General features: G+C 46.7%; 1 protein-coding gene across 7 annotated transcripts; it reads right to left on the minus strand.

Annotated features, from left to right (window-relative positions):
• Nucleotides 1–1,088: 1,088 nt before the first annotated feature.
• XAB2 (XPA binding protein 2) lies at nucleotides 1,089–26,937 on the minus strand. 7 transcript variants are annotated; one of them, XR_014788334.1, is made up of 19 exons: nucleotides 26,794–26,937; nucleotides 25,433–25,581; nucleotides 25,077–25,200; nucleotides 20,191–20,388; nucleotides 16,277–16,411; nucleotides 15,949–16,113; nucleotides 12,045–12,189; nucleotides 11,486–11,640; nucleotides 10,453–10,572; nucleotides 9,983–10,114; nucleotides 9,203–9,334; nucleotides 7,892–8,005; nucleotides 7,090–7,252; nucleotides 6,256–6,446; nucleotides 5,524–5,646; nucleotides 4,966–5,137; nucleotides 3,304–4,839; nucleotides 1,403–1,512; nucleotides 1,089–1,325 (listed from the first exon to the last, which is right to left on the minus strand). XR_014788334.1 is itself a non-coding variant. In XM_084838439.1 (19 exons), the coding sequence occupies exons 1-19, from the start codon at nucleotides 26,836–26,838 to the stop codon at nucleotides 1,264–1,266; spliced, it is 2,559 nt and encodes an 852-aa protein (XP_084694565.1). In that variant the 5' UTR covers nucleotides 26,839–26,937; the 3' UTR covers nucleotides 1,089–1,263. The 7 variants fall into 7 exon arrangements, 6 of the variants coding, with proteins under 6 accessions (XP_084694565.1, XP_084694564.1, XP_084694567.1 ...); XM_084838439.1 differs by having other exon boundaries at nucleotides 4,713–4,839; nucleotides 11,486–11,637; XM_084838438.1 differs by having other exon boundaries at nucleotides 4,713–4,839.
• Nucleotides 26,938–26,981: the final 44 nt, after the last annotated feature.

Consider the following 26,981-nt stretch of genomic DNA (forward strand, 5'->3'; position numbering starts at 1 on the left):
GTCCATTTATCAGCTGCTAAAGAAAAGCATATAGAATCCATAGGGAGCTTACGACATTTGGGAAAGCTGTAAAAGTAGAGGATTAATAGGGATGTGAAACATGGGCTTTCAATACAGAAGAAACCATTTTATGTGTGTGTTTCTACATTTATTCCTTTAAGGGTGTAACTAGTGGAGTAGGACTAGCTGCTAATGTCTTGCCTCTGTTATAGAACTCTTGCCTCTACTTACAGTGGTAGGCTAGTTTACATAATGGGTTAATAGATGTTCTATACGTTCATCCACTTGGGTGAAGGAAGTGTGGTGTCTCTCCAGCACATTCTAGCCCAGAAGTAATGGAATGCCTTCCTGCTACAGCATGAAGCCAGTGTTCCAGTATTTGCAGTAGGTCCAGTGCTAACAATTCAGCTACTGCTGTTTAAGCATACCCTTTAACTGATACTCTTAGACATCACAGCTTATTCATCGATCTGCTTTAATCTAATGCCTGCAGTTGTCCAGTAAAAGTTACTGTTGGCACCAAGGCAAACTAGTGAGAAGCTTTTGAACAGTATTGCAGGCTTTCCCAACCTGGTGCCCTCCAGATCTGTTGAACTACAACTCCCATCACTCAGTCTGTGGATGGGAGTTGTAGTCCAACAGAGCTGGACAGCACCAGGTTGGGGAAGGCTGCATTAGAGAAATCTACCATTAGCGGTCCCCCCCATCTTTGTATACTACCTTTCTGTAGTACAAAACATGTTTTTAAACATACAACACTTAGTTCATAGCAATTAATGTCAATTAAGGAATCACCCTGAAATTATACAGTAGTTTAAACACATGTATTTTGTATTAACTTCACATCTATGCATCAAGCTGAGTTTGAGACAAACTGCACAAGCCTCTCAGCCCTGGAAATTCCTCGTGATCAACCCTGCCTTACCAGCCTCTTTCTTACTTACCAGCTGAGCTAAAGGTTCTTCTAATTAGGAAGCAGCAATGAAGCATATACCAACACTGCAGCTGCCAGTAGCAATTAAGCTTGCTTACTCATGGAGAGGACAGCCACTGATGTTACTTCCCACCTTTCCCCAAGAACACAGCAGTCACTGACAAAATTATTTTATAAATAGCAATTTGTGACAAAATAGAGAAGGATGCTACAAAGAACAGTAGCTTAGATGATCACAACGAAAGCAGTCAGTTACATAGGTCCAGGCTTATAAAGAGGGCATAGCCTCTCCTCTACCAGCTCAAAGCAGTTCACTGGCCAAAGACAGCTCAATCATCCTTAAGGCCCCCAAACACTGCAGAAGGGATGCTTTTCTGCTCCAGCTGTACCTCTGTAGGAGAGAAGTGGGATAGTTAATATAGAGGACAGAGACAAACTGGATTGAATCACATAGCCACCTTCTCTTACCATCAGGCTCGTTATCCTCACTCTCATCCCCATCATCCAAGTCAATGTCTATCTCATCAGGGTTAGCCTGTTTGGAGAGTTCAGCCAACTCACTGCGGGAAGCATCACTCCTAGAAATAAGGGGAGACTCGTGAGACACAAAGAGTGCCAGCCAGCAGCATACTGGCAGTGACTAACCCCCAATGCATGTGCTTCCCTAATGCAGGAAACCCTCCTCATGAGCAGATCAAGCTGTCATTTCAGTTTCACATGGCTCTTGACCTCCTCAGCCTGTAACTGAAAACCAGTAGTCTAAGGTATGCTGATCAGGGGTCCCTGGTGGGCACCTCCGATGGTGGCCTCAAAGCTTTTCACTCCCTGCCCCCTTCAAAAATAATTTTTTAATTAACAATTGAAAAGCGTTAGGGTGCCAGGTTCACCTTCCTGTTCCTGAATCTATTGCTAATCAGCTGTTGAGCAGAGGCAGGAAGAGAAAATAAGGCAAAGGGGTAGAGGGGAGAGAAAGAACGAGGCTAGAGGCTTGGCGTAGGGAGAAACTGAGGAAAAGAGGTTGTGTGTGTGTGTGTGTGTGTGTGTGTGTGTGTGTGTGGCGGGGGGGGAGAGAAATAGGCTAGAGGCTGGGAGTGGAGAGAAACAGCAATATAAAAGGGTGAATAGGAGAGAAAGAGCAAGGCTGTGGGCTAGGATGGGAGAAAAATATTAAGGAAAGGGTCTAGGGGACAGAAATAGTGAGGCTAAATGCCGGGAGTGCGTGTGTGTGTGCGCGTGTGTGCGCGCGCGTGTGTGTGTGGGGGAGCAATGGGGAAAGGCCTTTGTGGACAGACGGAAGACTGAGCAGGCCAGGAAGCAACTCTTTCCATGTTCCCCTCCCAGCCTCTAACCTCACTGTTCCCCCCACCCCACCCCTTGACTAGCCAGGCCTCCACAGCAGCCATTGTATGACTAGCCCTCCCTGGGAGCCATGTTTTGGCAGTGCCCACAGCAGTTTCTCAAATTCCCAAATGGGCCCAAAGGTCCAAAAAGGTTGGGGACCCCTGGAATAGGTAGTTCAGTATTTATTTTTATTTATTTACAATATTTATGTACCACTCCACAGCACATTATTTTGGAGTAGTGAACAGCAAAGATAAAAGATTAAAACTCCATGCTAAAACAAAACATTTTAAAAGAAACAAATTCTGAATTTAATAAACTCTGGCTGGTCACTCAAGGAAGGCCTCTCGAAATAACAATGTCTTCAGGAGGCACCAGAAGCAGCACAACACTGGCACCTGCCTGAACTCCAAAGGCAGGGAGTTCCACAAGAAGAGGGCCATCACACTGAAGGCTCTTCCTGGTGGACCCCATCCGGACTATGGGTCCATGTGGAACCACCAGGGACATGGTCTCTGATTATCTCAGTGACTGGGGAGACTAGTAAGGAAGAAAGTGCTCTCTCGGGTATCCTGGTACCAAGCTGTTTAGGGCTTTGTACACTAGTACTAAAACCTTAAACTTGGCCTGGTAGTGAATACGCAGCCAGTGCAGTTCCCTCAGTAAAGGAGTTACATGCTGAAAAGGGGTAGCTCCTGACAACAGCTGAGCTGCTGCATTCTGCACTAGCTCCAGCTTCCGGACCAGCCTCAAGGGTAGCCCCACATAGAGCGCATTGCAGTAATCCAGTCTTGAGGTTACTAACACCTGTACCTTTGTGGCTAAGCTATCCCTGTCCAGGAGAGGCAGTAGCTAGTGAACAACTGAAGCTGGTAAAAGGCACTCCAACAGACCATGGCCACTTGGGCCTCCAGCAACAGTGATGGGTCTAGGAGTACCCCCAGACTACGAACCTGATCTTTTAGAGGGAGTGCAACCCCATACAGAACAGGCAATGAGCCTACCTCCTGGTCCTAGGAACCACTCACCCACAGGGCTTCCGTCTTGCCAGGATTCAGTTCAGTTTCTTGGTCCTCATCCAGCCCATTCCTAGGCACTGATTCAAGACTTGCATAGCCTCTCCCCATTCAGATGTCACAGGGAGATAGAACTACGTGTCATCAGCACAGTGATGGCATTTCATGCTAAATCCCCTAATGATTGCTCCCAGTGGCTTCATATAGATGTTAAACAACATGAGGGACAAGATGGTACCCTATGAAACCCCACAGCTCAATTGCAAAGGGGCCGAGGAATGGTCACCCAATGTTACTCTCTGAAATCAGCCCCACAGGTAGGACCGGAATCACTGTAACACAGTGCCTCCACTACCCATCCCACAGAGTCAATCCAGGAGGATACCATGTTTGATACCAAAAGCCGATGAGACAGCATGCAGAATTAACAGGGTTGCACTGCCCCCGTCCCTCTCTTGATAAAGGTCATCCATCAGCTAACCAAGGCTGATTCAATCCCATTACCAGATCAAAACCCAGACTGGAATGGGTCTAGATAATCAGTATCCTCCAAGAGTGCTTGCAGTTGCTCTTGCAGTATTAGCTCAAAAGTGCTAGCTTAGTGATCTGTGTGCTGTGTGGCCGTAATTGTGACAACGATAATGATGCCAAATATTTAACACACATCAAGCAAAGAGAAATATAAGGGTGAGGGTTCCAGTGGTATAAAAACATATCAGTTGTCCCATTGTCTTATTCGTAAATCCTTCCCTTGGAGTCTTATTAGCTACCATTGTACTCCACCATGTACCCTCTCAGCTAAGAAGAATCCAATAATGCACTGGTTCCTTCCTTCTTTCTACTCTCAAAATCTACAGATTTTCACCATAGCATTTGGTGGACATGACTCCAGTGTCCGTCACATAAAAACTGATCAGAGTTCTCCTTGACAATCAGTATCCACATCCTGCTCCTACTAAGCCAAACCCTAGTTTAATTCTTCACTGCAGTTTGACTACCTTTCCAGGTTGAGTACATGTACATACATGGACAATAAAGCTGTAGGTACATTAAAAGCACAGAGGCTTTGCCTATAGTTCCATGTATATAACCTAAATCTAAGGAAAACACATTCTTAAACCTGTTACTACAAATACATTAATATATAAATTTACACATCAGTCTACACTCTACGCTAAGTACACGTTCTAGGCATCGACTGCCTAGAGTCTCATGGCAATAGCAATGCTGACTTTATCTCATTTCTGATTTCCTTACGGCCTGCTTGTAACGGCAGCTAAGACTTCTGACAACTCTCCAAGCTTGCAACAAACGGTGTGGTTCGTGCCCAACCCTGAAATCTTGCAATTTGACCCCTGCTGATATTGCATGCTGGGTGGAGGGAGGAAACTAAGCAAGTCTTTCACCTACAGCACACTCACCTGACAAACAGGATCTTCTCCTTAGCTCGGGGCTGATCTCTCTCTGCTTCAGCTGCCAGCTGCTCTGCCCGCTGCTCTAACAGCTTCATGTCATCCATGCCACTTTGCCCAGGTGCCAGGTCAGACACTGAAACCAAAAGACAAGGAGGGGGAGGGGCAGCAGAGACAGAAAGGGGTTGGAACTGGACAGATGCAGTTGACACCCTCCCCACCCAGCTCTACCAGGGGCTATACATAGGGCAGCATGGCTTACCTGTGCCTGTGGCATTGCTGTAAACTTTCAGCATCTGGGAGGCCATGAAGTTGACCTGAGTATTGTAGGTAGCCTGCACACTTCGCTTAATGCGCAGCATCTCCCGGATTGTGTCTTCATTCCCATGTCGGATCTCAAATTCCTTCCATGTCTGCCAGAAATTGGCAGTAGTCTGGACAGAGAAAAGGTGTGTTTTGGGGGGTGATGAGGGAGCAGGTAAGTGATTGCACAGTTCAATAGACTGGTGTGGCTGAGCGCAGGAGAGTACAGAGGTCAGTGGCTACTGTGTCATGTATCTCTGCACGTGGAGTGGCTGATCACGAGCAATGGCCACAGAGAGAGTTATCTGTGCAGGAAGCAACACCTACCCCTTCTAGTCTACACCCTTACAGATACATAAAGCATCTTTGCCTGGACAGAGTACAATATTGTTGCTGCTAAGAAATGATCTTTGAACTGAATGGGAAGCTACCAGTTTTAACCTTGCCATATCAAATGGGAGGTCTTTCTTCCCCTGCCTACTAAGCAATAACAGGATTTACAGAATAGGTCACTTACACGGGGATCACTTATCTGTGAACAGTAGGAATAGATGGCCCGAGCTCGATCTATTTCACCCAGCTTGCACTCCATGTCGGCAAAGCGTAGGCACATCTCCCGGGCATGTTCATCGGACAGCACCTGCAAGGGGATATTTTATTTATTTTTTGAAATAAACATCCCTCCCATCAATATTTCTACTTCCAGAGCAACTAACAGGTAATATAAAAACAGCTTATCAAAGCAACAGATCAAATTGGTTGACACAAGGGCAACGAAACTAGTAGAACAAAACTGAATTAAATGACTGGGAAAATAAAGACGGTATTTAGTGACAAGGGACCCACCGTGGACAATCAGGTGAGCCTCCTTGGGGAGAGTGTTTCAAAGGCATAATACTGCACCAAAGAAACTTCCTCTCTCTGGTTGCCACCTGCCTTGCCTCTGCAAGTGGGGACAATTGGAGGAGGGCCTCTGAAGATGACCCTAGGGCAGGCTTGTGTGCAAGAAGGCAGTCCCCAAGCTCTGCAGGGCTTTATAAGGCAATAACTGGCACTCTGAGTTGTGCTGGATAACGCATTGCACATTAACCCCCAGAGGAGCAGCGGTTGTCACAGAAAGGATATTCACTCCAAGCAGAGTGGGAGGGAACTGGGTCCTCGTAGTCAGCCACTACATAACAGATTATGCCCCTCATAAACCGGGGTGGCCAACTGGACCTCCAGTCTGCACTACTGGGAGAGAACTAACCTCAATAGCCTTCTCGTAGATGCTACGGGTGTGGGTCACCCCATAGATTTCAGCTGCTCTCTTGATGTAGATATTGTACATGTCGTACTGCTCTGAAGGCTGCACAGCCTGAGTGGCTCGCTCATACACTGCCATGGCATGGCGGGCCAGCCCATATTCCTCTTCCAGCTTGGCATACAGCAGATAGATGGCTGTGAAGAGATGGGAGATTAAAGCCAGGCTACATCCCTTCCCATCTTTGGTCAACGCTTCTCACCAAGACTTTGGGGTCTTTTGTGATCTAGAGACCTAGAGCAGGGGTGGGCAATGTGTAGGCTGAACTATCCGGAGGGCCACAACTCCCATCAGCCCTAGCAAGCATAGCCAATGCTGAGAGATCATGGAAGATGTAGGCCGAAACATCTGAAGGGCCACAAGTTGCCCACCCTGGTCTAGAGCTACAACACACCATGGTGGCACTCCTCATACCAGAGACGACAGAAATGAACCCTCCCTTAAATGTGAGTTACTCCGATCCAGGTTACCCTCTGCCACTGAGACAGGAGATGGGGAGGTGGTGTTAAACACCACTCCTGCAGGAACCATAGTTATCAGACCTCAAAGTACATAGCTCACAACACAGAACTGCTTCGGCCAGGTCCTGGAGCAAATCCATCAGTATAGGATACCCCTTTCACCCTGCCACTTGGGCCTAATCATTTCCCATACCCCAGTTCCCACTGTCCAGGAGGACAGGACCCAGCTTTTCTGGTTATCCACCCACTCCCATCCACACACGACTAGCCCATGGGATGGGAGTGTCTCTCCCTTGCAAGAGAGCACCGCATCACATACTCTTAGCATATTTCTGGGGACAGCCATCCAGAGCCTGTTCAAAGAGGTCCCGAGCACGCTCCAACTTCTTGCCGCCATAACGATCAATGAATTTGGTTAGGTAGGTGTTCCAGATGTCGTACACATTTGGCCACTTGAACAGTGAGATGCCCCTCTCGTATGCCTGCCAGACAGAATGGGTGGTGGGAATAAGATGACCACAGCTTCCTTCATCTCAGAAGGTTCCAGCCTATTCCCCACTTGCACATATGAAGCTGCCATACTGAGTCAGACAACTGGTCTCCGGAGCCCAGGACTGCCTGCTCTGACTGGCAACCGCAATCAAAGATCTCCAGGAGAGGACAGGCCTTCTCCAGCCTTGCTCCCCGACAGCCAAGATGCCAGAGAACAGGTGCATGCAAAGTATGCACTGTACCATACAGCTTTGGGCCCCTACCCAGCTAACTCTAAACTCCCTGCCCCATAAAGCTCTGCTTGACCACTTTCCAGTGTTCTGGCTACACCTGATTGTAGGCCAACTCTTCCCTGCTTGTATAGTTCTGTGTTGCTCAGCCCATGTCATGCAATATGAAATGGAATCGTGTGCTAATTTATCCCGTGATTCCAGAGACACAGCATCTGTGCAGTTCTCCTTTGCTACCCAAGTGCTAGCATCCCAGCATGCTGCAGCTGTTTTGGAGCCAAGGTCCTCTTCTGCTCCACTGCCTGCAGCCTTCAGATCCAGTGGTGCCCAAGCCAGCCAACCTCCCACTGCCCAAGCTGCTGTGGAGAGGAGATGGAAGTGCTGAGGGGGCCAGCTCACCTTGAAGCTCTCCTCAAAGTAGCTGTGTTCTTCTAGGAAGAGACCGTAGTTAATGATGATTTGAGGGGTGGCGATGCGCAGATCCAGAATGCGGTCATACACAGCTTTAGTAGACTAGGATGGCAACACAAAGAAGCATCAAGACCAGGTTGCACCAATACAGATACCGGCATTACAGGCACAGCCTGGACCCCTGGGTCATTACCCCTTGTCCAGCTATGTCCACAGACATGGTGAGGGCACCAGGCTACACACCTAAGCATGCGCCGGAGTCCCCGTTGTCAGTATCGTATGCCTTTTCAAGCTGCTGCACACAGCTGGTCAATCCAGGGTGCTTCCTAGGCCTCTATGACAAACCAAGCGAACTCCATAGAGCCCAGCTGGATTGCAAGAGCATTGGGGAGCAAAACAGGTAGCATGGGTGTACTGGGACAGGGACAGACTAATGGCCTGAAGGAGCGGGCTTTACACAAAGCAGCTAGCAATGACTAGGCGTGAGAAGGGAAAGTGGGAGGCGGTTCTCTGGGCCTTGCTGCCCTCCTTTAACCACTCATGGGAAGGAAGGAGCAGGTGGTTCTGCTCCAGTAGCCCTGCTGTGGCCCCAGCGCCTCGTCATCGGATCATTTCAAAGCCACCGCCCTGAAAGGAGGAGGAGCAGGGGACAAACTCTGGAGGACGACGTAGAGATGACAAGGAAATACTGAGAACCTTTCGTTTGGGATGACTCAGAAAAACTGCAAGTCTAGGAGTAACTAGCAGACAGAGGCTGATAGAATACCTAAGCTTTGACTTGGTGCCAAGCAGAAAGAATATTAGTTCAAAAGCAGTGCATCTGTGCTGAGCAGCTAAAGCTCCTCTTAAGGGACCCTTCTCCAGTCTTGGGAGGCCTTAAGTGGCAAAAAGTCATTTGCTCTCAGGGCAGCTTGTCCCAGTAAATCCTTCTGCCTGCTAGAATGGGGCTGGATTTCTAATCCCTCTTTAGTCTAATTCCCAGACGTCAACCCTTGTGTTCTCTCTTCCTCCCTCTCCGTGCCAGCTCAAGGAGGCCTTTTCTGCCCTGCACTTACTTCCTCGGACAGTCCCCAGACACTTAACAGCAGGAGGAGATGAAGGCTGATTGAACAATGATTAAACCGGCCGGAGAGAAGCACCATAAGAAGAAGAACAAAAGCCCAGAGCTAAGACTTTTGCTGTCTGGACAAGGTGGGCCGCCGTAAATTCTCCAAACAGAGATGCTGGCGGTAGCCCTTCCCATAATCTCAGCAGGCACCGGGAGTGGAGGGAGAACGGAAGCCAAAAAAGGCCACTTACATTGAAGGTGCCTAGACTTTCTTCCAGGTCAGCCAACATGGACCAAACCTTGAGGGACTTGTATACACGGCTCTGCACAGGTTCCGAGGAATCAAAATACTCTGCTTTCTTAGCTGGGATGGCTGTGGCTTTCTGCAAGTGACAAGGAACAGTAGATACTGGTGAAAGTGCAGAAAGCAGAGCCCAGGGCTGCAAAATGACCGGTCCCATGAAATCTCAGTAGCACTTGCTGATGGTTAAGAAGTGGGCTCTTTTTTTCTTTAAGACAAATACTTTTACCCAGACAACTCTGCCAGCACAAAAGAGACCAGGTAGCCTTGTTTATCCTTCCAAGTATAAGAATGCAGGAGTCTTGGCTCCATGCATCCCTTTTGTAACCACAAATGTGCCATTCTGCTTGTAGAGTAAAAGGGAGCCATCTCCTGCCTCCCTGTGATCCAAAACTAGATCCCACTCGATTCAGGAAGATGTGGACAGAACAAAGGAGCCCTATGCTTTGATCACAAGACCATTTGTCCTTCAACTCAAAAAGTAACCTTCTGAGCATGGGTAAGGAACCAAAAACAGCCCAGGGGCTGGGTTGCCCCCCAAACCCTGCCCACAGGATGGAGGACATGGGCGGGGGCCCGCTCCCTGACATCATCGGATCCCTGGCCACAGTGCCAGTTGGAGCTCTTCAGCCCAGGAGCCAGCTTTGCTCATCCTTCCCCTTCCCCGCTTTTGGGTAACACAAAGGAGCCCCTGCTTGATCATCAGTCCCTCTTGCCCTCTTCTCCTCACCCGCAGGATGCGCAGTGCTTGGTCATAGTTCTCATGTCGCAACTCCATCTCGCCATACTCACACCACACGCTAGCCAGTTCATCCACTTGTTTGAAGTTCACCTTGGTGGCCTTTTCAAAAATTGTTCTTGCCTGGGACAAGTAAGACAGGCAAAGTTAGCGGGCAAGCCAGGCCAGGAAGGGCCCACAGTTTCAGCCTCTCTCCTCCTTGGGCTAGGCTGTGTAGTGTGCGGCAGGTCATATCCCCAGTGACTTGAGCAATGCGTCACCAAGGACTGGCGCTTGCCCTGGAGCCCCTACAGCTCCATAAAGCTCATGGAAACGAGCCACACACTGCTGTCATGAAGGACATTTGCGACCCAGAATTTAACCCTCTCTGCTGTGAGTCTAGACAGCAGCTAGCAAAGTGAAGCAGGAAACATCCCTCAAAAGCAGGGCGGCGTTTGCCACCACCCCAGCACATCACTCACATCGTCTATCTGTCCATTGACCTCATAGAACTTGGCAAAAGAAACCCACAGCGTGTGTGTCTTTCCGGTGGCTTTAAATGGGTCAACGGTCTGCACCGCTTCTGTGTACGTGTTGATGATCTGGAGGGTGTAGGTAAAAAAACATAATCAAGGGGAGTGGGCATTGGAAGGTTCCTTCCTTTCTTCCTGAACCCTAGGCAGGCGTTGCTGTGAAGAAAAGCACAGCGGAAACACAAGGTGCCTCCTAGTACAACTTGTGGCTTAGTGGATAGGGAGGAGAGTGCCCTTGCCCGGGAACACCATAAGGCAACAAGTAGGGAGAACAGGCTATTCACATCACATTTCCAGCTCAGCCCCTCATGGCAGGCTCACTGGGCCAATATGGGCATTCATTTATCAACACTCCTGTGAGCAAATATGCTGAGGCAGCATCTGAGTTCCCATTAGCAGACAGAAGCTTTCAGTCCCTCTGATGCGCAACTCTTCAGCGTACCAGAGTTGGGAAACTTTAGGCCCAGGGGCCAAATCCAGACCTCTGGGATCCTCCAGACACCCCCCGCCCGTTGCTGATTGTTTGATGGTTTCCTGGCTTTTGCGTAGTTTTTCCCCATTGGAAAAGGCTGAAATGCCTCCCCTGAGGATTACGTACTGGCGGCAAGAGCTTGAAGCGGCAATGCGCTGGCATTTTGATGTTTTGGGCCCCACCCCTTTTGCCTTTGGCCCTGCCCACCACTGAAACATGGCCCCTGGGAGCTCCTCTGAAACTGAACTTGGCCCTTGGGCTGAAAGAGGCTCCTCACCACCGCAGTATCGCTACCTCCTGTTTCGAGCCAACTATTTGCACTGGCCTGGCTATCGCTGGGCAGGAGCGACTCCCAGGAAGGCGTTCACATCAGCTCCAAACCCCAATCAACACAGTTCATCTTTCAGCTTCAGTAAGAAATCTGTCCCCTCGCAGCTTTGGCTGGCCCGAGAGTTCAGTAGCTCCCCCTCTCCCAGCACTGGCTCTGCTCACATCACCATGTTCTCCTACCTCCCGGGGTTTGCCTTCGTACAGTTTCACCCGCTTGTGCCACTCGTGGACGTTGTGGGGATTCTGGCGCAGGAGGACACTGTTGAGAAGCAGGGGCCGGCGTGTGATCAGCTGCTCAAAGCGCGCAAGGCGCAGCTCCAGGTCCACATCATCTGCTTTCCACATCACAGGGAAAAAGAGCAGGAATGAGATCATGTAGGAAGGCAGTTGCTCGTAGCTCTGGCTCCCTCTGCTTTCTTACCGATGTGCTCCAGTGATCCCAAGCTCTGAAGGGTGTGCACCCAAGGAGAAGGAAGGAAATAGGGAACTGCTGTGCCCAATTGTTGTTGTGGGGTGGGGGGAGAGGAAGCAGCTCTCTTTTAATGTAAGGCTTTATCAATGATAGAACCACAGGGAGAAACGTCCACCCTAACCTTAAGGTTCAGGGAGACACCAAGACAGCCCCTGGAGTTTCAGCAGCTCTGGCACATGCTCCCCAAAACGCAGCATGGACAAGCTTTGCTTCTCCTCCTAAAGGGAAGGAGCAGCATCTGCTTTCCACCAGCTCTGCTGCTCTTACCCTCCTCCTCGCGTCCCATCTCGGATGTGGTCTCCATCTTTGCGGCAATCATGCTCTCCTCAAACTGGGCATAGCTGTCAAACACCTGAGTGAAATCCCGCACGGTCATCACTGTCTGTATCGCTTCTTCGTACACGTCGCGAGCCTAAGACAGACAGAGCAAAGGGATGACTGGCACGGCTCCTGTCCACAAAGGGTGGCAGTGGTGGTGGTCTCTATTTCCACCACCACCAGCCTCCTAGCAGCAGCCTCTTCTCTCCCATCTTTCAGAGGAACTGATCTTGAGAAAGCTCAGACCACCACTAGGATGGGCATCCACCATTACGGAAGGCAAGCTCCTTTTTTCGTGGGAGGAACCAGTGGACCACAAGGAAGCTGACTCTGGGATGAGAGGGATCTGCACTGAGGTAATCTGTCCCCGGAAGGGGCAGCAGAAGCTTCCTGTGCTAAGGAACAGCAGCTGTTTAATAGATGCCCATTAACTTACCACAAAGTGATAATTGCATTAGAACAGCTCAGAGCTCAACCCTATATTTAAAAGCAAAGTTCAGGCTACGGGAAATTCTGCACTGAAGCGCAGATCAAATCCAAAGTCTGTTGGCTGAAATAGTATCTTTGGTCCTAATTTAAGAAGGAATTAAATTGCAGAGTCTCCTAGATGTTTCATCCAGAACAGTTGGGTTCAGCTGGCACCAAAACAAGAAATGCATTACTGAGTAGTAATTCTCAGCCTTCTCCCACTGTCCATATCAGGGTTTCTCTCACCTGTCTGCTGACCTTAGCACTAGCCAAGAAAAAATATCAGGGATTTCTTAAAATCTATCTGGCATCCCATAAAGACATTAAAATTGTGTTTATTTGTTTATTTATTTATCAAATTTTTATACTGCCCAATAGCCGATGTTCTCTGGGTGGTTCACAAAATTAAAACCACAAAAATAGAACAGGATATACAATATAAAAGATGATAGATTAGAACTAGAATAAAAATACAACCAGAGTAAAACCTAGCCGCAGTGCAGATATTTAAAATGCAATAGCAGATTTAAGACAGCAGAGCTAAAAAACTAGAATGCTAAAATGCCTGGGAAAGTAAAAAAGTCTCCACTTGGCGCTGGAAAGAGTACAAGGTAGGCACCAGGCAAACCTCTCTAGGGAGTTCGTTTCAGAAGCAAGGTGCTACAGCAGAAAACGCCCTTTTCCTAGTAGGCACCTGCCTTATCCACACAAGTCAGAAAGCACTAAGATTTTTATCTGTGAACAACCACTAGGGAAGACAAATTCGGAATATGTAGAGGTCCAATACTGTTTCTTTGCTGTATATCAATGGGAGTCTCACAATTCTGAAGCCCAACGAACAGCAGGCCTTTGGAAACAAGTCTGCACAGCAGCAGGGCATTGAATGAAGTTTGCTCAATTTGCTGCCTTGATCAGATAAACTGTAAGTGGCCTGATAGCATCTGTTTGGTTCTCCCCAAGCCAGTAAAGAACCTGCTTCTCTACTCCAATGACAGGCCTCTCTGTAAATCTTGGTGAGGAAATCTATTCAACTGAAGCACTGCTTACTATCAAAATGAGTAACCTCACCTTTCTTTGCTTCAGTCCTCTGAAACACTGCTGAGGCATACCATAATACCTAGACTATTTTCTAAATAGCCAAACTAAATCTGATTTAGAGAGCTTTCACTGCCAGTGGAATATGGAACAAAGCGCTACACTTAAAATGCTTCAGTGGCTTTGTGCACTGAAATTTATTAGGATCCTACAGTAAGGAGTTGGATCCAGATTAAGTCACATGTAGGCTCCATTCCTACGTAATGGCAGCAAATCATGGGTTAATCAAAGACATTCAACCCTTGACTGGCTGCATGCATTCCACCACCATTTTGCATATGCAACCTCTAATCAGAGGTTGCTACATGACGGCCAAACCCGGACACTATAGGTTAATCATGGGTTAAGCAACCCAGTTAATCTAACAACTTGATATAGGTTAATTGCAGGTTGTTTAACCCACAGTGTAGTGTAGTGGTGAGAGTGACGGACTGGGAGCCGGGAGATCCGGGTTCTAGTCCCCACTTGGCCATGGAAGCTCACTGGGTGACTTTGGGCCAGTCACAGACTCTCAGCCCAACCTACCTCACAGGGTTGTTGTTGTGAGGATACAACGGTGAGGAGGAGGATAATGTAAGCCGCCTTGAGTTCCTTGCGAGAGGGAGAAAGGCGGGGTATAAATGCAATAAATAAATAAAATAAATAAATAATGTCTGGGTTCCAATGTCACATACCAACTTCTGATCAGAGGTTGCATATGCAAAATGGCAGCAGCATGCACCCAGCACACGCCATGGCAAATTGTGGGTTAATTAACCCCGACTTGCCGCCATTACATGTGAACTGGGTCTTAAGAGTCGACCAACTGAAATCAGTTAGACTTAACTCAGTCATGACTATCATAACTCTCATTTATTTCAAATGGATCTACTCTAAGTGTGACTAAATCTGGATCCAACCCAAGGTGTTTAATTTGTACTTTATGTATTGTGAGAGGCTTTGAATGTCTTTGATGGACAGAAATGTTTTAAAATCACCCATAGAAGGGATATGTTCAAGACTGCAGGGTTTTCTATACCTCTTTCAGCAGTGATAGATCCCTTTACCTTCTCTCCTATGCAGTGTGATCTCCACTGTTGTCATGCTTTTGCCCTGTCCTTGCCCCTTCTCTTAGCTCACTAGCCTTTTCTCTTTATTAGCTACTTCTTTTGGCAGCCATCCAGATTTTTCAACTTCCTTTTTCATTTGGCAGGTTGGAGTGAGCTCTGTGGGTTATTTTGTCTACTGTTTGATGAATGTTATCTACAAAATCTAGAAAATAAAAGCCTTATTTAAAAGAGTGACTGGGAAGAGGAAAACCCAAGGCTGGAGACCAACAACAGAGTTGTTGTTTTAAAAAAATACAGGATTGTGGCAACTTAAAGACTAATACATGTATTATGGCATAAGCTTTCGTGGACTACAGCCCACTTTATTAGACACAAATTGTTACCCTGAACTACAAACACACATACACACATTGTGGGGAGGAGTGTAAACAGTAAGGTCAGAGGGAACTGAAATGCAATACAGTGATAATTACCTTATTTATAGTGGCCATTCACAAAGGAGTAGTTGGATAATAATTGAGACACCTTTGCATTGGTGAGCTGATTAACATATGTAGTGCGATTAAAAAAACTTTGACCTTGTTCAAGCCACAGGAGGTAAATGTTGTAAAGTTTATGCCATAGTACATTTGTTAGTCTTTAAGGTGCAATAAGACACTTTGTTATTTTGCTCCCCTCCCTGCAAGTATGTGTGCATTTATATATATACTTGTAACTCAGGATAACACTCCATGCATCTGATGAAGGTGGCTGCAGTCCATGCAAGCTTATACCAAAATAAATCTGTTAGCCTTTAAGGTGCTACAAGACTCTGTTGTTTTTGTTGTTAGGAGCTACCCCTCTGCAGACAGTTATTTATAAGCAAATTGAAAGTGTTCTCAAAAAGGCTTCACAACTTGTATTGCACACACACATTTCTTCTGTCCAGCTGTCAACCTTGGTCAAACAGGCTTTGGAATCAATACTAACACCTACAAAACCAAATTAATAGGGGCAAAAGTAGGGTGTATGAGTATATCATGACTAATAAACCCTTATTTAAACAGCCTTCAGCCTTCTATAAAATCTATTGTCTGTCCCAAGCCCAAGGTTTTCCATACAAAGTCTCTGATGGATCTGGAGTTAAAGGAAACTGTTCAGGGGCTTGACTGTTACACTCTGTGCTTTTGTGAGCTTCAAACCGGGATCTGGCTCTGGCCAAGTCCAAGTCACAATGCACATTTCTGAGACGAGGTGCCTACCTTCTCAAAATGGCCACTGCGGATGTAGTAGTCCGCCAAGGAACACCATAGCTTGCCCAGCTGGTCAGTGAAACGGGTCAGGCCTCCCCGGATGATGGCACCCACATCGAGAGACTTCACCTTGTCCGGATTCTGAGAGATGAGGTCACAGAGCTCATGCCATAGCTGCAGAGGAGAGCACAAAATGTCAGAGATCTCGAGGCCACTGAGAGAAAAGCAAAGCAAAAAGCATACAGGTTCCATAGGAGCCATCTTTAGATGAAGGAAAGGAGACATTCGTCATACAATGCTGGAGGGTACAGCTCACTGGCAATTGCAAGGGCCTCACTTGATAGTTGGATTTGCCTTCCTTGGAGACAAAACGTTCATCATTCACCACCGCAGCAAGGCGGACAGCAGCCTCATCTAGGCGGTCAATGGAGTGCAGATACTCAATATACTCCTCAGCATTCTCTGGACTAAGCTGAAACATAAAGAACCGACAACACATCACACTCAGAATCCACCAGACCTCTGGGCGTGCCAGTATGGTGGCAGCTGGAGGGCTGAAGATTAACTACAGCATTGCAGGAAATGTCAACTTGGGGCTAGCAGGGAATACAAGAACTAATTAACCTACTTTGTACATGGCAGGCTGCTCAATTGACTAAAGCTATTATCTCAGAGAGAAGACTTAGGAAAAAAGTTGTACTTTGCAAATAGCATATAACAGGTCAGCTTTCCCCAACCTGGCACCCTCCAGATATTTTGGACTACAACTTCAAGCATTCCTGAGCATTAGCCATGCTGATGCTAAGCAAAAAACAAACTAAAGCAAAAATCCTTTATGAACAGAGGGATCCAAGCATTATCACAGTGTTGTTTCTATCATATGCCACAAAACCATTTATCTAGTCAGTTGCTTAAAGTTAACTAAGGTTTGTTGGGAAAGCTGTCGTTTCTTTAATTCAGTATAACCAGATTTGTGTTAATCCAAACATTAAAACATAAAAGTGGCAGGAGATAAATACACTGCAAATTACAGATTTAGAGTAGTGATCTTTCCGTAAAGAGGTGTTTAGACCAAGACGCAGCTCGCACAATATGACTGACTCGCTGTGGATTATTTAACCCACGGTGAGCTGTGGCATGCGCCGGGCCTGTTTTGATTGCACAACCCCCAATCAGGCTGATGGGGGATTGTGCCACGGCATCTGAGCCCTATCATCATGGATTATTCAAGGGTTGAACAACCCTCACTTAAGCCACGATTTGTAGTAGGGATTAAACAAGGCTTGTTTAACCCTTGAATAACCTGTGATTACTGGGTTTGGACAACACGGCACAATCAAAATGGTAGCTGCATACACCCTGGCTCATAATTTATTTATTTTATTTATTTACAATATTTATATATGGCTCCATATCTAGAACAGATTTCAGAGAAATGAACACAAGAAATAAAACAGTAAAAGAATAAAAAGATTAAAACACCACATTAAAATTATTACTTGTTTAAAAACACAATACCAATAAAAACCATAATTAGTCAATTAAGGAATGCCTCCTGGAATAGTGCTGCTTTCAGGAGGCGCCAGAAACAACGCAGTGTTGGTGCCTGCCTGCCCTCCAGGGTTGGGGAATTCCAAAGAAAGGGAGCCGCCACACTGAAGGCTCATTTCCTGGTGGACTCCAACCGGGCCATGGGTCCATGTGGAACCACCAGGGACATGCCCTCTGATGACCTCAGTGACTGGGCAGACTGGTAAGGAAGAAGGTGCTCTCTCAGGTATCCTGGTCTCAAGTTGTTTAGGGCTTTGTACACTAGTACTAAAACCTTAAACCTAGCGCAATAACGAATAGGCAGCTAGTGCAGTTCCCTCAGCAAAGGGAGGGAAAGGGGCAGTTCCTGACAACAGCTGAGCTGCTGCGTTCTGCACTAGCTCCAGCTTCCGGTCCAGCCCCAAGGGCAGTCCCACATAGAGTGCATCACAGTAATCCAGCCCTGAAGTTACTAATGCCTGTACCACTGTGGTCAAGCGATCACTGTCCAGGAGAGGCCATAGCTGGCGAACCGAAGGGCACTCCAAGCCGCCATGGCCACTTGGGCCTCCAACGACAATGATGGATTTAGGAGTACCCCCAGACTACGAACCTGATCTTTCAGAGGGAGTGCAGCCCCATCCAGAACAGGCAATGAGCCTGCCCCCTGGACCTGGGAACCACTCACCCACAGGGCTTGCCAGGATTCAGTTCAGTTTATTGGTCCTCATCCAGCCCATTCCTAGGCACTGATTCAAGACTTGCATAGCCTCTCCCCATTCAGATGTCACAGGGAGATAGAACTGCGTGTCATCAGCATACTGATGGCATTTAGCTCCAAATCCCCTAATGACTGCTCCCAGTGGCTTCATATAGATGTTACACAACACTGGGGACAAGATGGTACCCTATAAAACCCCATAGCTCAACTGCCAAGGGGCCAAGGAATGGTCACCCAGTGTTACTCTCTGAAATCGGCCCCGCAGATAGGACTGCAACCACTGTAACACAGTGCCTCCAGTACCCATCCCACGGAGTCGATCCAGGAAGATACCATGTTTGATGGTATCAAAAGCCAATGAGAGATCAAGCAGAATTAACAGGGTTGCACTCCCCTCATCCTTCTCTCGATAAAGGTCATCCATCAGGGCGACCAAGGCTGATTCAGTCTCGTAACTAGGACGAAACCCAGACTGGAATGGGTCTAGATAATCAGTATCCTCCAAGAGTGCCTGCAGTTGTTCTGCCACTCCCCTCTCCAGAACCATCCCTGAGAAAGGGGTATTTGCAACTGGGCAGTAGTTGTCTAATACCACTGGGTCCAGAATGGGCTTTTTCTGAAGTGAAGAAGTAACACATCATGGGCCAGCCATGTCACGTGAAGCAGCCCTAACAGTCTTCAACCAAACTTCACAGCAACAGCCCGTCTTTAACTCCAATGAACAACAGGGGACCCACTTCTATGGTAAAATATTAGGTGAGTTCGCACGACACAACAACTTACATGAGTGATAAGCTATGCAGTGTGGGTTGTTTTGTGAACAACCCACAGTGCTAGTTTGTGCGGTCAACATACGATCGGGCGGGTTGTTCCCACCCCCTCCTTTCCCCTCGATCCTCCAGCCAGGTCTGCCCAGTATACTAGGAGACAAGAACCCATCTTGTCTGCCCCCAAGTCCCCCATCCCTACTCCTATCATGACTCTGGTCATGGTCAGAGCTTTTTAAAAAATTCTCCTTTTTTAAATTGCACAAAAATGGGGCTGGAATAATTCCCTTCACATTTTCCCTGCCCCGTGGAATGTACACAAATGCACAGTTTTAATTATTTTTTAAAATCAGGTTATGTCAGAAATATACTGCCAGTATATACAAGGTAGCATGCAAGACTAGACTGTATGTCCACCATTATCTGTGAGAAAATCTTTGACCCGAACCAGAGAAGTGCAAAATTAAATAGCACTTCTGTCCAATACTCATCCCTCAAGAAGAGATTTCCATTTGAGAAAAAGCTATTTTATTTTTCTGTCAGAAGCAAAATAAATCGAAATGTTATGTGCCATTTAAGAATTTATCTCACAGCTTTCTGATCTCTCTGTATCCTCTTTAGTCTTCAAATATTTTTCCAAAAACCTTGCATACCCAAGCCAAATACGGTATTTCAGTAAGAGTCTCAGCAAACATTATTTCCATGCTCCTAGTCAATGCCACATAACAAAAAGTACTCTAGAACAAGGGTGCAGAGAAGGTAGACCTGGATCTACTGGTAGATTTCTGCATGATCTGCAGTAGATCACCAACAATTCCTGACTCCTGATTGTTCTAGCAATAGCAGCAACAAAAAGACTCCCCTCCTGCCCTAAAATTGTGCTGCTGAAATGAAAAAAGCTTGGTGTAACCAAGGACAGATTGTTGTGCTGAAGGACTGCAAGCTCTGTTCAGTTTTGGTACTCAAAACAAATTCTTGCCCCTGGAATGCTCTAATTTTAAGTGTATTTATTTTGCACCTGGGTCCAGTTAGGGGATCTTGGGGTTCTAGTAAAAAACAAGTTATATCATGCAAGCCTAAAGCCTGCCCACCTCTGGTCTAGAACAGCAGGGCCTGTCTGCTAAGCCACCACACACAGAACAAAATACTTTCTTTAGAGAGCGCATCCAAGTAGCAGAGAAGTGGAAATTCCTAAACAAGACAAGTTATTCAGGGACAGGCTGGGCCTCTTACCTTCAGGTATCTACGGTAGACTCGTACAGCTGTCTCGGGTAACGGATACAAACGCACAAATTTCAGATATAGTGGCCAGATACGATGGTGCTGTGTGATGGGCAGGGCCCGGAGTGCCCGGTCAAAGGTCCTGCGTGTACGAGTGATCCGACACTGGTCCATGAGAAACTGGCAGTAATCTAGCCATATCCGAGGCATCTGCAGGCACGCAAAACAGTAAGAATGTAACACCTACCTTGTTGGATCAGATTGAACGACAATGTTCTCCAGCAGCCTGTTTCCCAGCAGTCAGATACTGCTGGGAAGTTCACAAGCAGGCCATGATGACAATAACTGCTTGCCCCAGTCTGTTAATCAAGTGGGACACTGCCTCGGGATACATAGGCTCCATTCTTAGCTGTTCTGCCTAATGGCCACTGACAGCTCTATCCTCCACTCTAGTTTTTAGTTCAAAAAGTCAGTTAACCTATTTGGTTAATCACCACCATTTTGCTATAGAGAATTCCATAACTTAATTGGGGCAGTCTGCACATAATAGTGACAAATCACAGGTTAATTAACCTATTATTTGCTGGGATGCAAGTCCTGCACAAGCCACTTCCACTTACTGTAATCACCCTCTGATTGGCGTGATTGGAGGTTGTCAGCGTAATGTGTGAACCCAGACTGCTGAGTAGTTTAAGGGGCTAAACACCGCAGAAGTTAACCAAATAACAAACCATGGGTTAACTGCTTGGTTGTTTAGCCCCTGAACAACCCAGCAGTCTGCATTTGGATGTCACACTGACAACCTCCGATCATGCTGATCAGAGGTTGTTTACAATAAATAGAAGTGGCTTGGGTGTGAGCCGTGACGTGCAAACCAGGTTGTTATATGTTATATGAAATACTTCTTTTTGCTTGTCCTGAACCTACTTGCCAATCAATTACACTGGATGACCCAACTTCTAGTGCTTTAAAGATACTGTTATTCATTCTCTCCAAACAAGTCATCATTTTATAAACCTCTCAGTCATTTTCTCTGAACTAGAAAGCCCCAACTTTCTAAGCCTTTCTTCATAAACAAGATGATCCATAGTTGTTGTGGTATCTTCACTAGCTCTACCGTGTTCTTTTTGGGAAAAGCATGTAGAATTCTAAATGTGGAAGAACCACAGATTTAGGCTGAAGATGGATTATTGCTTTTAAAAAAGTTGAAGGTGACATAAAATCATTACTGCTCTTGAAGTATGTACACATTTCTTTTATCCCACCTTTTCCACTGGTCAAAGAGATTTTGCACGCCTTTGCAGTATTGCAAAACCTGTTTATTACAGACAATAGTTGGATGAGTGTCCATACAACTTTCAACACACTGAACAAACAATTGTGTGTTTCCACTCTTAAATAGTGGCATTATGATACCTGTATTATTTTAACCCATTTTTTACTAATGAATTTTTTACACTGACTTCGGCTTTTCATTGCAGGACCACACATTTCCAAACAGCTTTTTACTATGACCACAATCTCTCTTTACTGAGTAGTTGGTGCCAGTTTAGACCTCATCAGTATAACACTCCCTTCATGGATCACTGCCTTGTTGTGGCAAAGGGGCTTGCGTAACTCAGTGAAGCCATAAGCTATGCCGTGCAGGGCCACCCAAGATGGACAGGTCATGGCGGAGAGTACTGACAAAATGTGGTCCACTGGAGAAGGAAATGGCAACCCACTCCAGTATTCTTGCCAAGAAAACCCCATGGAACGTATCACAAGGCTAAAAGATATGACGCCGGAAGATGAGCCCCTCAGGTTGCAAGGTGTCCAATATACTACTGGGGAAGAGCAGAGAGAATTTCCAAGTAGTGCCAGAAAGAGTGAAGCGGCTGGGCCAAAGCCGAAAGGACACTCAGCTGTGGATGTGTCTTGTGGTGAAAAGAAAATCCAATGCGGTAAAGTACAATATTGTTTAGGAACCTGGAATGTAAGACCAGTGAATCAAGGTAAGCTGAAGGTGGTCAAACATGAGATGGCAAGATTGAACATCGACATCTTGGGAATCAGAGAACTAAAATGGACAGGCATGGGCGAATTTAATTCAGGTGACCATCATATCTACTACTGTGGTCAAGAATCCCTCAGAAGAAGTGGAGCAGCTCTCATAGTCAACAAAAGGGTGGGAAAAGCAGTACTGGGGTACAATCTCAAAAATGATAGAATGATCTCAGTACGAATCCAAGGCAAATCATTCAACATCACAGTAATTCAAGTCTATGCCCCAACCACTGATGCTGAAGAAGCTGAGGTTGATCAGTTCTATGAAGACCTACAACACCTTCTAGAACTAACACCAAAAAAAGATGTCCTCTTCATCATAGGGGATTGGAATGCTAAAGTAGGAAGTCAAGAAATCACCGGGATAACAGGCAAACATGGCCTTGGTGTACAAAATGAAGCAGGACAAAGGCTAATAGAGTTTTGCCAAGAGAACACGCTGATCACACAAGAGGCGACTCCACACATGTACATCACCAGATGGTCAATAGCGAAATCAGATTGATTATGTACTTTGCAGCCAAAGATGGAGAAGCTCTATACAGTCAGTAAAAACAAGACCTGGAGCTGACTATGGCTCAGATCATGAGCTTCTTATTGCAAAATTTCGGCTTAAATTGAAGAACGTAGGGAAAACCACTAAACCATTCAGGTATGACCTAAATCATATCCCTTAAGAATATAAAGTGGAGGTGAGGAATAAATTTCAGGGATTAGACCTGATAGACAGAGTGCCTGAGGAACTATGGACGGAGGTCCGTAACACTGTTCAGGAGGCAGCAACTCAATCCATCCCAAAGAAAGAGAAATGCCAGAAAGCAAAGTGGCTGTCTGATGAGGCTTTATAAGTAGCTGAGGAAAGAAGGGAAGCAAAAAGCAAGGGAGAAAGGGGAAGATATATCCAACTGAATGCAGAGTTCCAGAGAACAGCAAGGAGAGACAAGAAGGCCTTCTTAAATGAACAACGCAAAGAAATGGAGGAAAACAACAGAATGGGAAAGACTAGAGATCTTTTCAAGAAAATCGGAGATCTCAAGTGAACGTTTTGTGCAAAGACGGGCATGATCAAGGACAAAGAAGGCAGGGACCTAACAGAAGCAGATGAGATTAAGAAGAGGTGGAAAGAATACACAGAAGAACTATACAGGAAAGATCTGAATGTCCCTGATAGCCATGATAGTGCGCTCACTGAACTTCAGCCAGACATCCTAGAGAGTAAAGTCAAGTGGGCCTTAGGAAGCATTAGTAACAACAAAGCTAGTGGAGATGACAGTATTCCAGCTGAGCTATTTAAAATCCTAAAAGATGATGCTATTAAAGTGCTGCACTCAATATGCCAACAAATTTGGAACACTCCACAGTGGCCACAAGACTGGAAAAGGTCAGTTTACATTCCAATTCCAAAGAAGGGCAATGCCAAAGAGTGCTCAAACTACTGTACAATTGCGCTCATTTCACATGCCAGCAAGGTTATGCTCAAAATCCTACAAGCTAGGCTTCAGCAGTACGTGAACAGAGAACTAATGGAAGTACAAGCTGGGTTTCGAAGAGGCAGAGGAACTAGAGATCAAATCGCCAACATTCGCTGGGTCATGGAGAAAGCAAGAGAATTCCAGAAAAACATCTATTTCTGCTTCATTGACTACGCTAAAGCCTTTGATTGTGTGGATCACAAGAAACTGTGGCAAATTCTTAAAGTGATGGGAGTACCAGACCACCTTACCTGAGAAACCTGTACGAGGGACAAGAAGCAACAGTAAGAACTGGACATGGATCAACCGATTGGTTCCAAATTGGGAAAGGAGTACGACAAGGCTGCATATTGTCGCCCTGCTTATTTAACTTATATGCAGAGTACATCATGAGAAACGCCAGGTTGGATGAATGACAGGTCGGAATTAAGACTGCCGGGAGAATTATCAACAACCTCCGATACGCAGACGATACCACCCTAATGGCAGAAAGCGAAGAGGATCTCAAGAGCCTCTTGTTGAGGGTGAAAGAGGAGAGTGCAAAAGCTGGTTTGAAACTCAACATTAAAAAAACGAAGATCATGGCATCTGGCCCCATCACTTCCTGGCATATAGAAGGGGAAGAAATGGAAGCAGTGACAGTTTTTATTTTCTTGGGCTCCAAGATCACCGGAGATGGTCACTGCAGCCATGAAATTAAAAGACGCTTGCTCCTTGGGAGGAAAGCTATGGCAAACCTAGACAGCATAGTAAGAAGCAGAGAGATCACCTTGCCGACAAAGGTCCGCATAATCAAAGCTATGGTTTTCCCAGTAGCAACGTATGGCTGTGAGAGTGGACTATAAGGAAGGCTGAGCGCCGAAGAATTGATGCTTTCGAACTGTGCTGCTGGAGAAGACTCTTACGAGTCCCCTGGACTGCAAGGAGGTCCAATCAGTCCATCCTAAAGGAAATCAACCCTGACTGCTCATTGGAAAGACAGATACTGAAGCTCAAATATTTTGGCCACCTAATGCGAAGAGAAAAGTCACTGGAAAAGACCCTGATGCTGGGAAAGAGTGAAGGCAAAAGGAGAAGGGGGCGGCAGAGGATGAGATGGCTAAATAGCATCACCGATGCAATGAATATGAACTTGAGCACACTCTGGGAGAGAGCGCAGGACAGGAAGGCCTGGCGTGCTATGGTCCATGGGGTCACGAAGAGTCGGACACGACTTCATGACTGAACAACAAGTATAACACTGGAGGAAAAGCTCTACAATCAAACAAATGTGAGGCCTTCACACAGATATCATCACAACCCTATGAATACTAGCCATCATGACTTCTTCATTCCTCCCACTTTTTACCAGCCCTCTAAGCTTACCACCTATGACTGTACCTTGTGCATGAAGACAAGGGCACGCTCATGACAGTTGTTCACCTCTTCATAGCTGGGGTCTGTTACACACCGGCTCTTCACCTGTTTCCGTCGCTGCTTAAGGTAATTATACCACAGCTTGTAGCTGCAAAACACAATTGGGGTTGGGGGTGGGAATCTTATAGGACTATTTCCAGCAGAGACTAGAAATTAGGTCATGGTTAAATCCCCCCAGCCAGTTCTGGAGGAGCCAGAATTATCCCTACGTGTACATTATTTTATTATTTTACAATAAAGCCTTATGAAACACTGGACTGGATCTGTGCACACAGTTTGCTGAAGCACTCTCCACCTAAGAATGAGACACAACTGCATACCTGCCTGGCAATTCCTTAAGAGCTCTCTCATAGATCAAGTTCAAAATATGCTTGGGAGCATTCTGCTTGAACTCAATGTAGCGGATCCAGCACTTGACAGAGAATGGATTGCGCAAGATCTCTTCCTCATACTGCAGGTCTTCCTCCTCCTGTGTTGGGGGGAGCAGATGGTGATGTACATTTAGAGAGAGGACACACTCCTCTTTTTCCTTCTGCAACACTACAGCTTCAGCATACCAACACCGCTACTTTCAAGCTACCAAAGGGGAAAAATTCATAACTTTACATGTAAACACAAGAACTTTGGCTTTTGGGTGGTATAGAAATGAAATAAACAAATAAATAAATAGCTAAGAATGTAACGCATGAGCCAGAAATTCACCAGTTTAAATCCCACCACAGCCATAAATTTACTATGTCGCCTTTAGAAAGCCTCTCTGACTCACCCACAGCTGCCCACCCTCCACCACAACCTGCAATATGGGAATAATATTACTGGCTTACCTTACAGGACTACTATAAGTGTTAGCAAGGGTCAAAGTATATGGCATAAAGAATGTGGAACTGCTGCCACCCCATGTCTAATTAAAACAATGTGTGATGACACTGCACATCACTGGATGGCAGGGGCAGAAGAAGCCCAACATGATCATGTCATATCACTCATTGTTTGTATGAGATGTTTCAAGAAAGAGAGGGTCAAGTCACAGAGAGGCAGCGGCTCCATCTTTCATAACACCTGGTCTGCCCATGATATGTTCGCAAAGCACTAAAAAAAATCCACAACTTAAATGCGAATCAGAATTATGCAGGATTACCAAGATGGAATTATTATACAAGACTTGCCATACACAAGACTTTCTGCTAGCAGGAAGCCTGCTATATGCCTACTTTTCTCTACGACTACAAGTTCTCAAACGTGGATTTCCCTGAGGGTCACCATGCAGACAGTTGCATATGACAGCCATGAGTTCTTCGCGAGCCTCCCCAGAACAAGCTTCCTCCCTACCTCCTTGGCCACCAAAGAGCTGATCCAGCGCGGAGAATAACCCATAGCTACTAGGCAGGGCCCTTTCCCTTTCCCCAGGAGGGAGAGCTTCTTGGGGCGCATTCACAATGCTGCAAAGCCCACCCACTAGAACGACGCGGCTTCCCCTTCGCGTGGTCTGCTTATTCAGCAGGGAGAGGGAAGCAGCCCGCAGACGCTCCACACAAGCCTCTCCTGTTACTTCACGGGTGCCCTGGCCTAGAAAAGGGCTCCGCTGTCCCAAAGTAAGCTCTGCGAGGCAACGGAGCTGGGCCTGGGGAGGGACCCATCCGACCACGCCGCCCCCAGGCATCCCGCCCCCGGCCCCACTCACAAAGAAGAGCTCCCGCTTCCCCAACACCGTCTCCAGTTCCGGCATCGCGGCCTCCCCGCCCGAGGCCAAACAGGGCGCGCGAAAAGGACGCACGCGCGTCGCTGAGATCCATCGATCGACTTCCCCCCTCCGCTTGCGTCATTCGGGCGCCCTTCGGCAGCGATCTTCCTATTGGTTGCCCAAGAGCG

This window comes from Heloderma suspectum, chromosome 2 (genome assembly GCF_057233095.1).
Source record: "Heloderma suspectum isolate Gila_16-S chromosome 2, 16-S_ref, whole genome shotgun sequence".
Taxonomy (NCBI): domain Eukaryota; kingdom Metazoa; phylum Chordata; class Lepidosauria; order Squamata; family Helodermatidae; genus Heloderma; species Heloderma suspectum.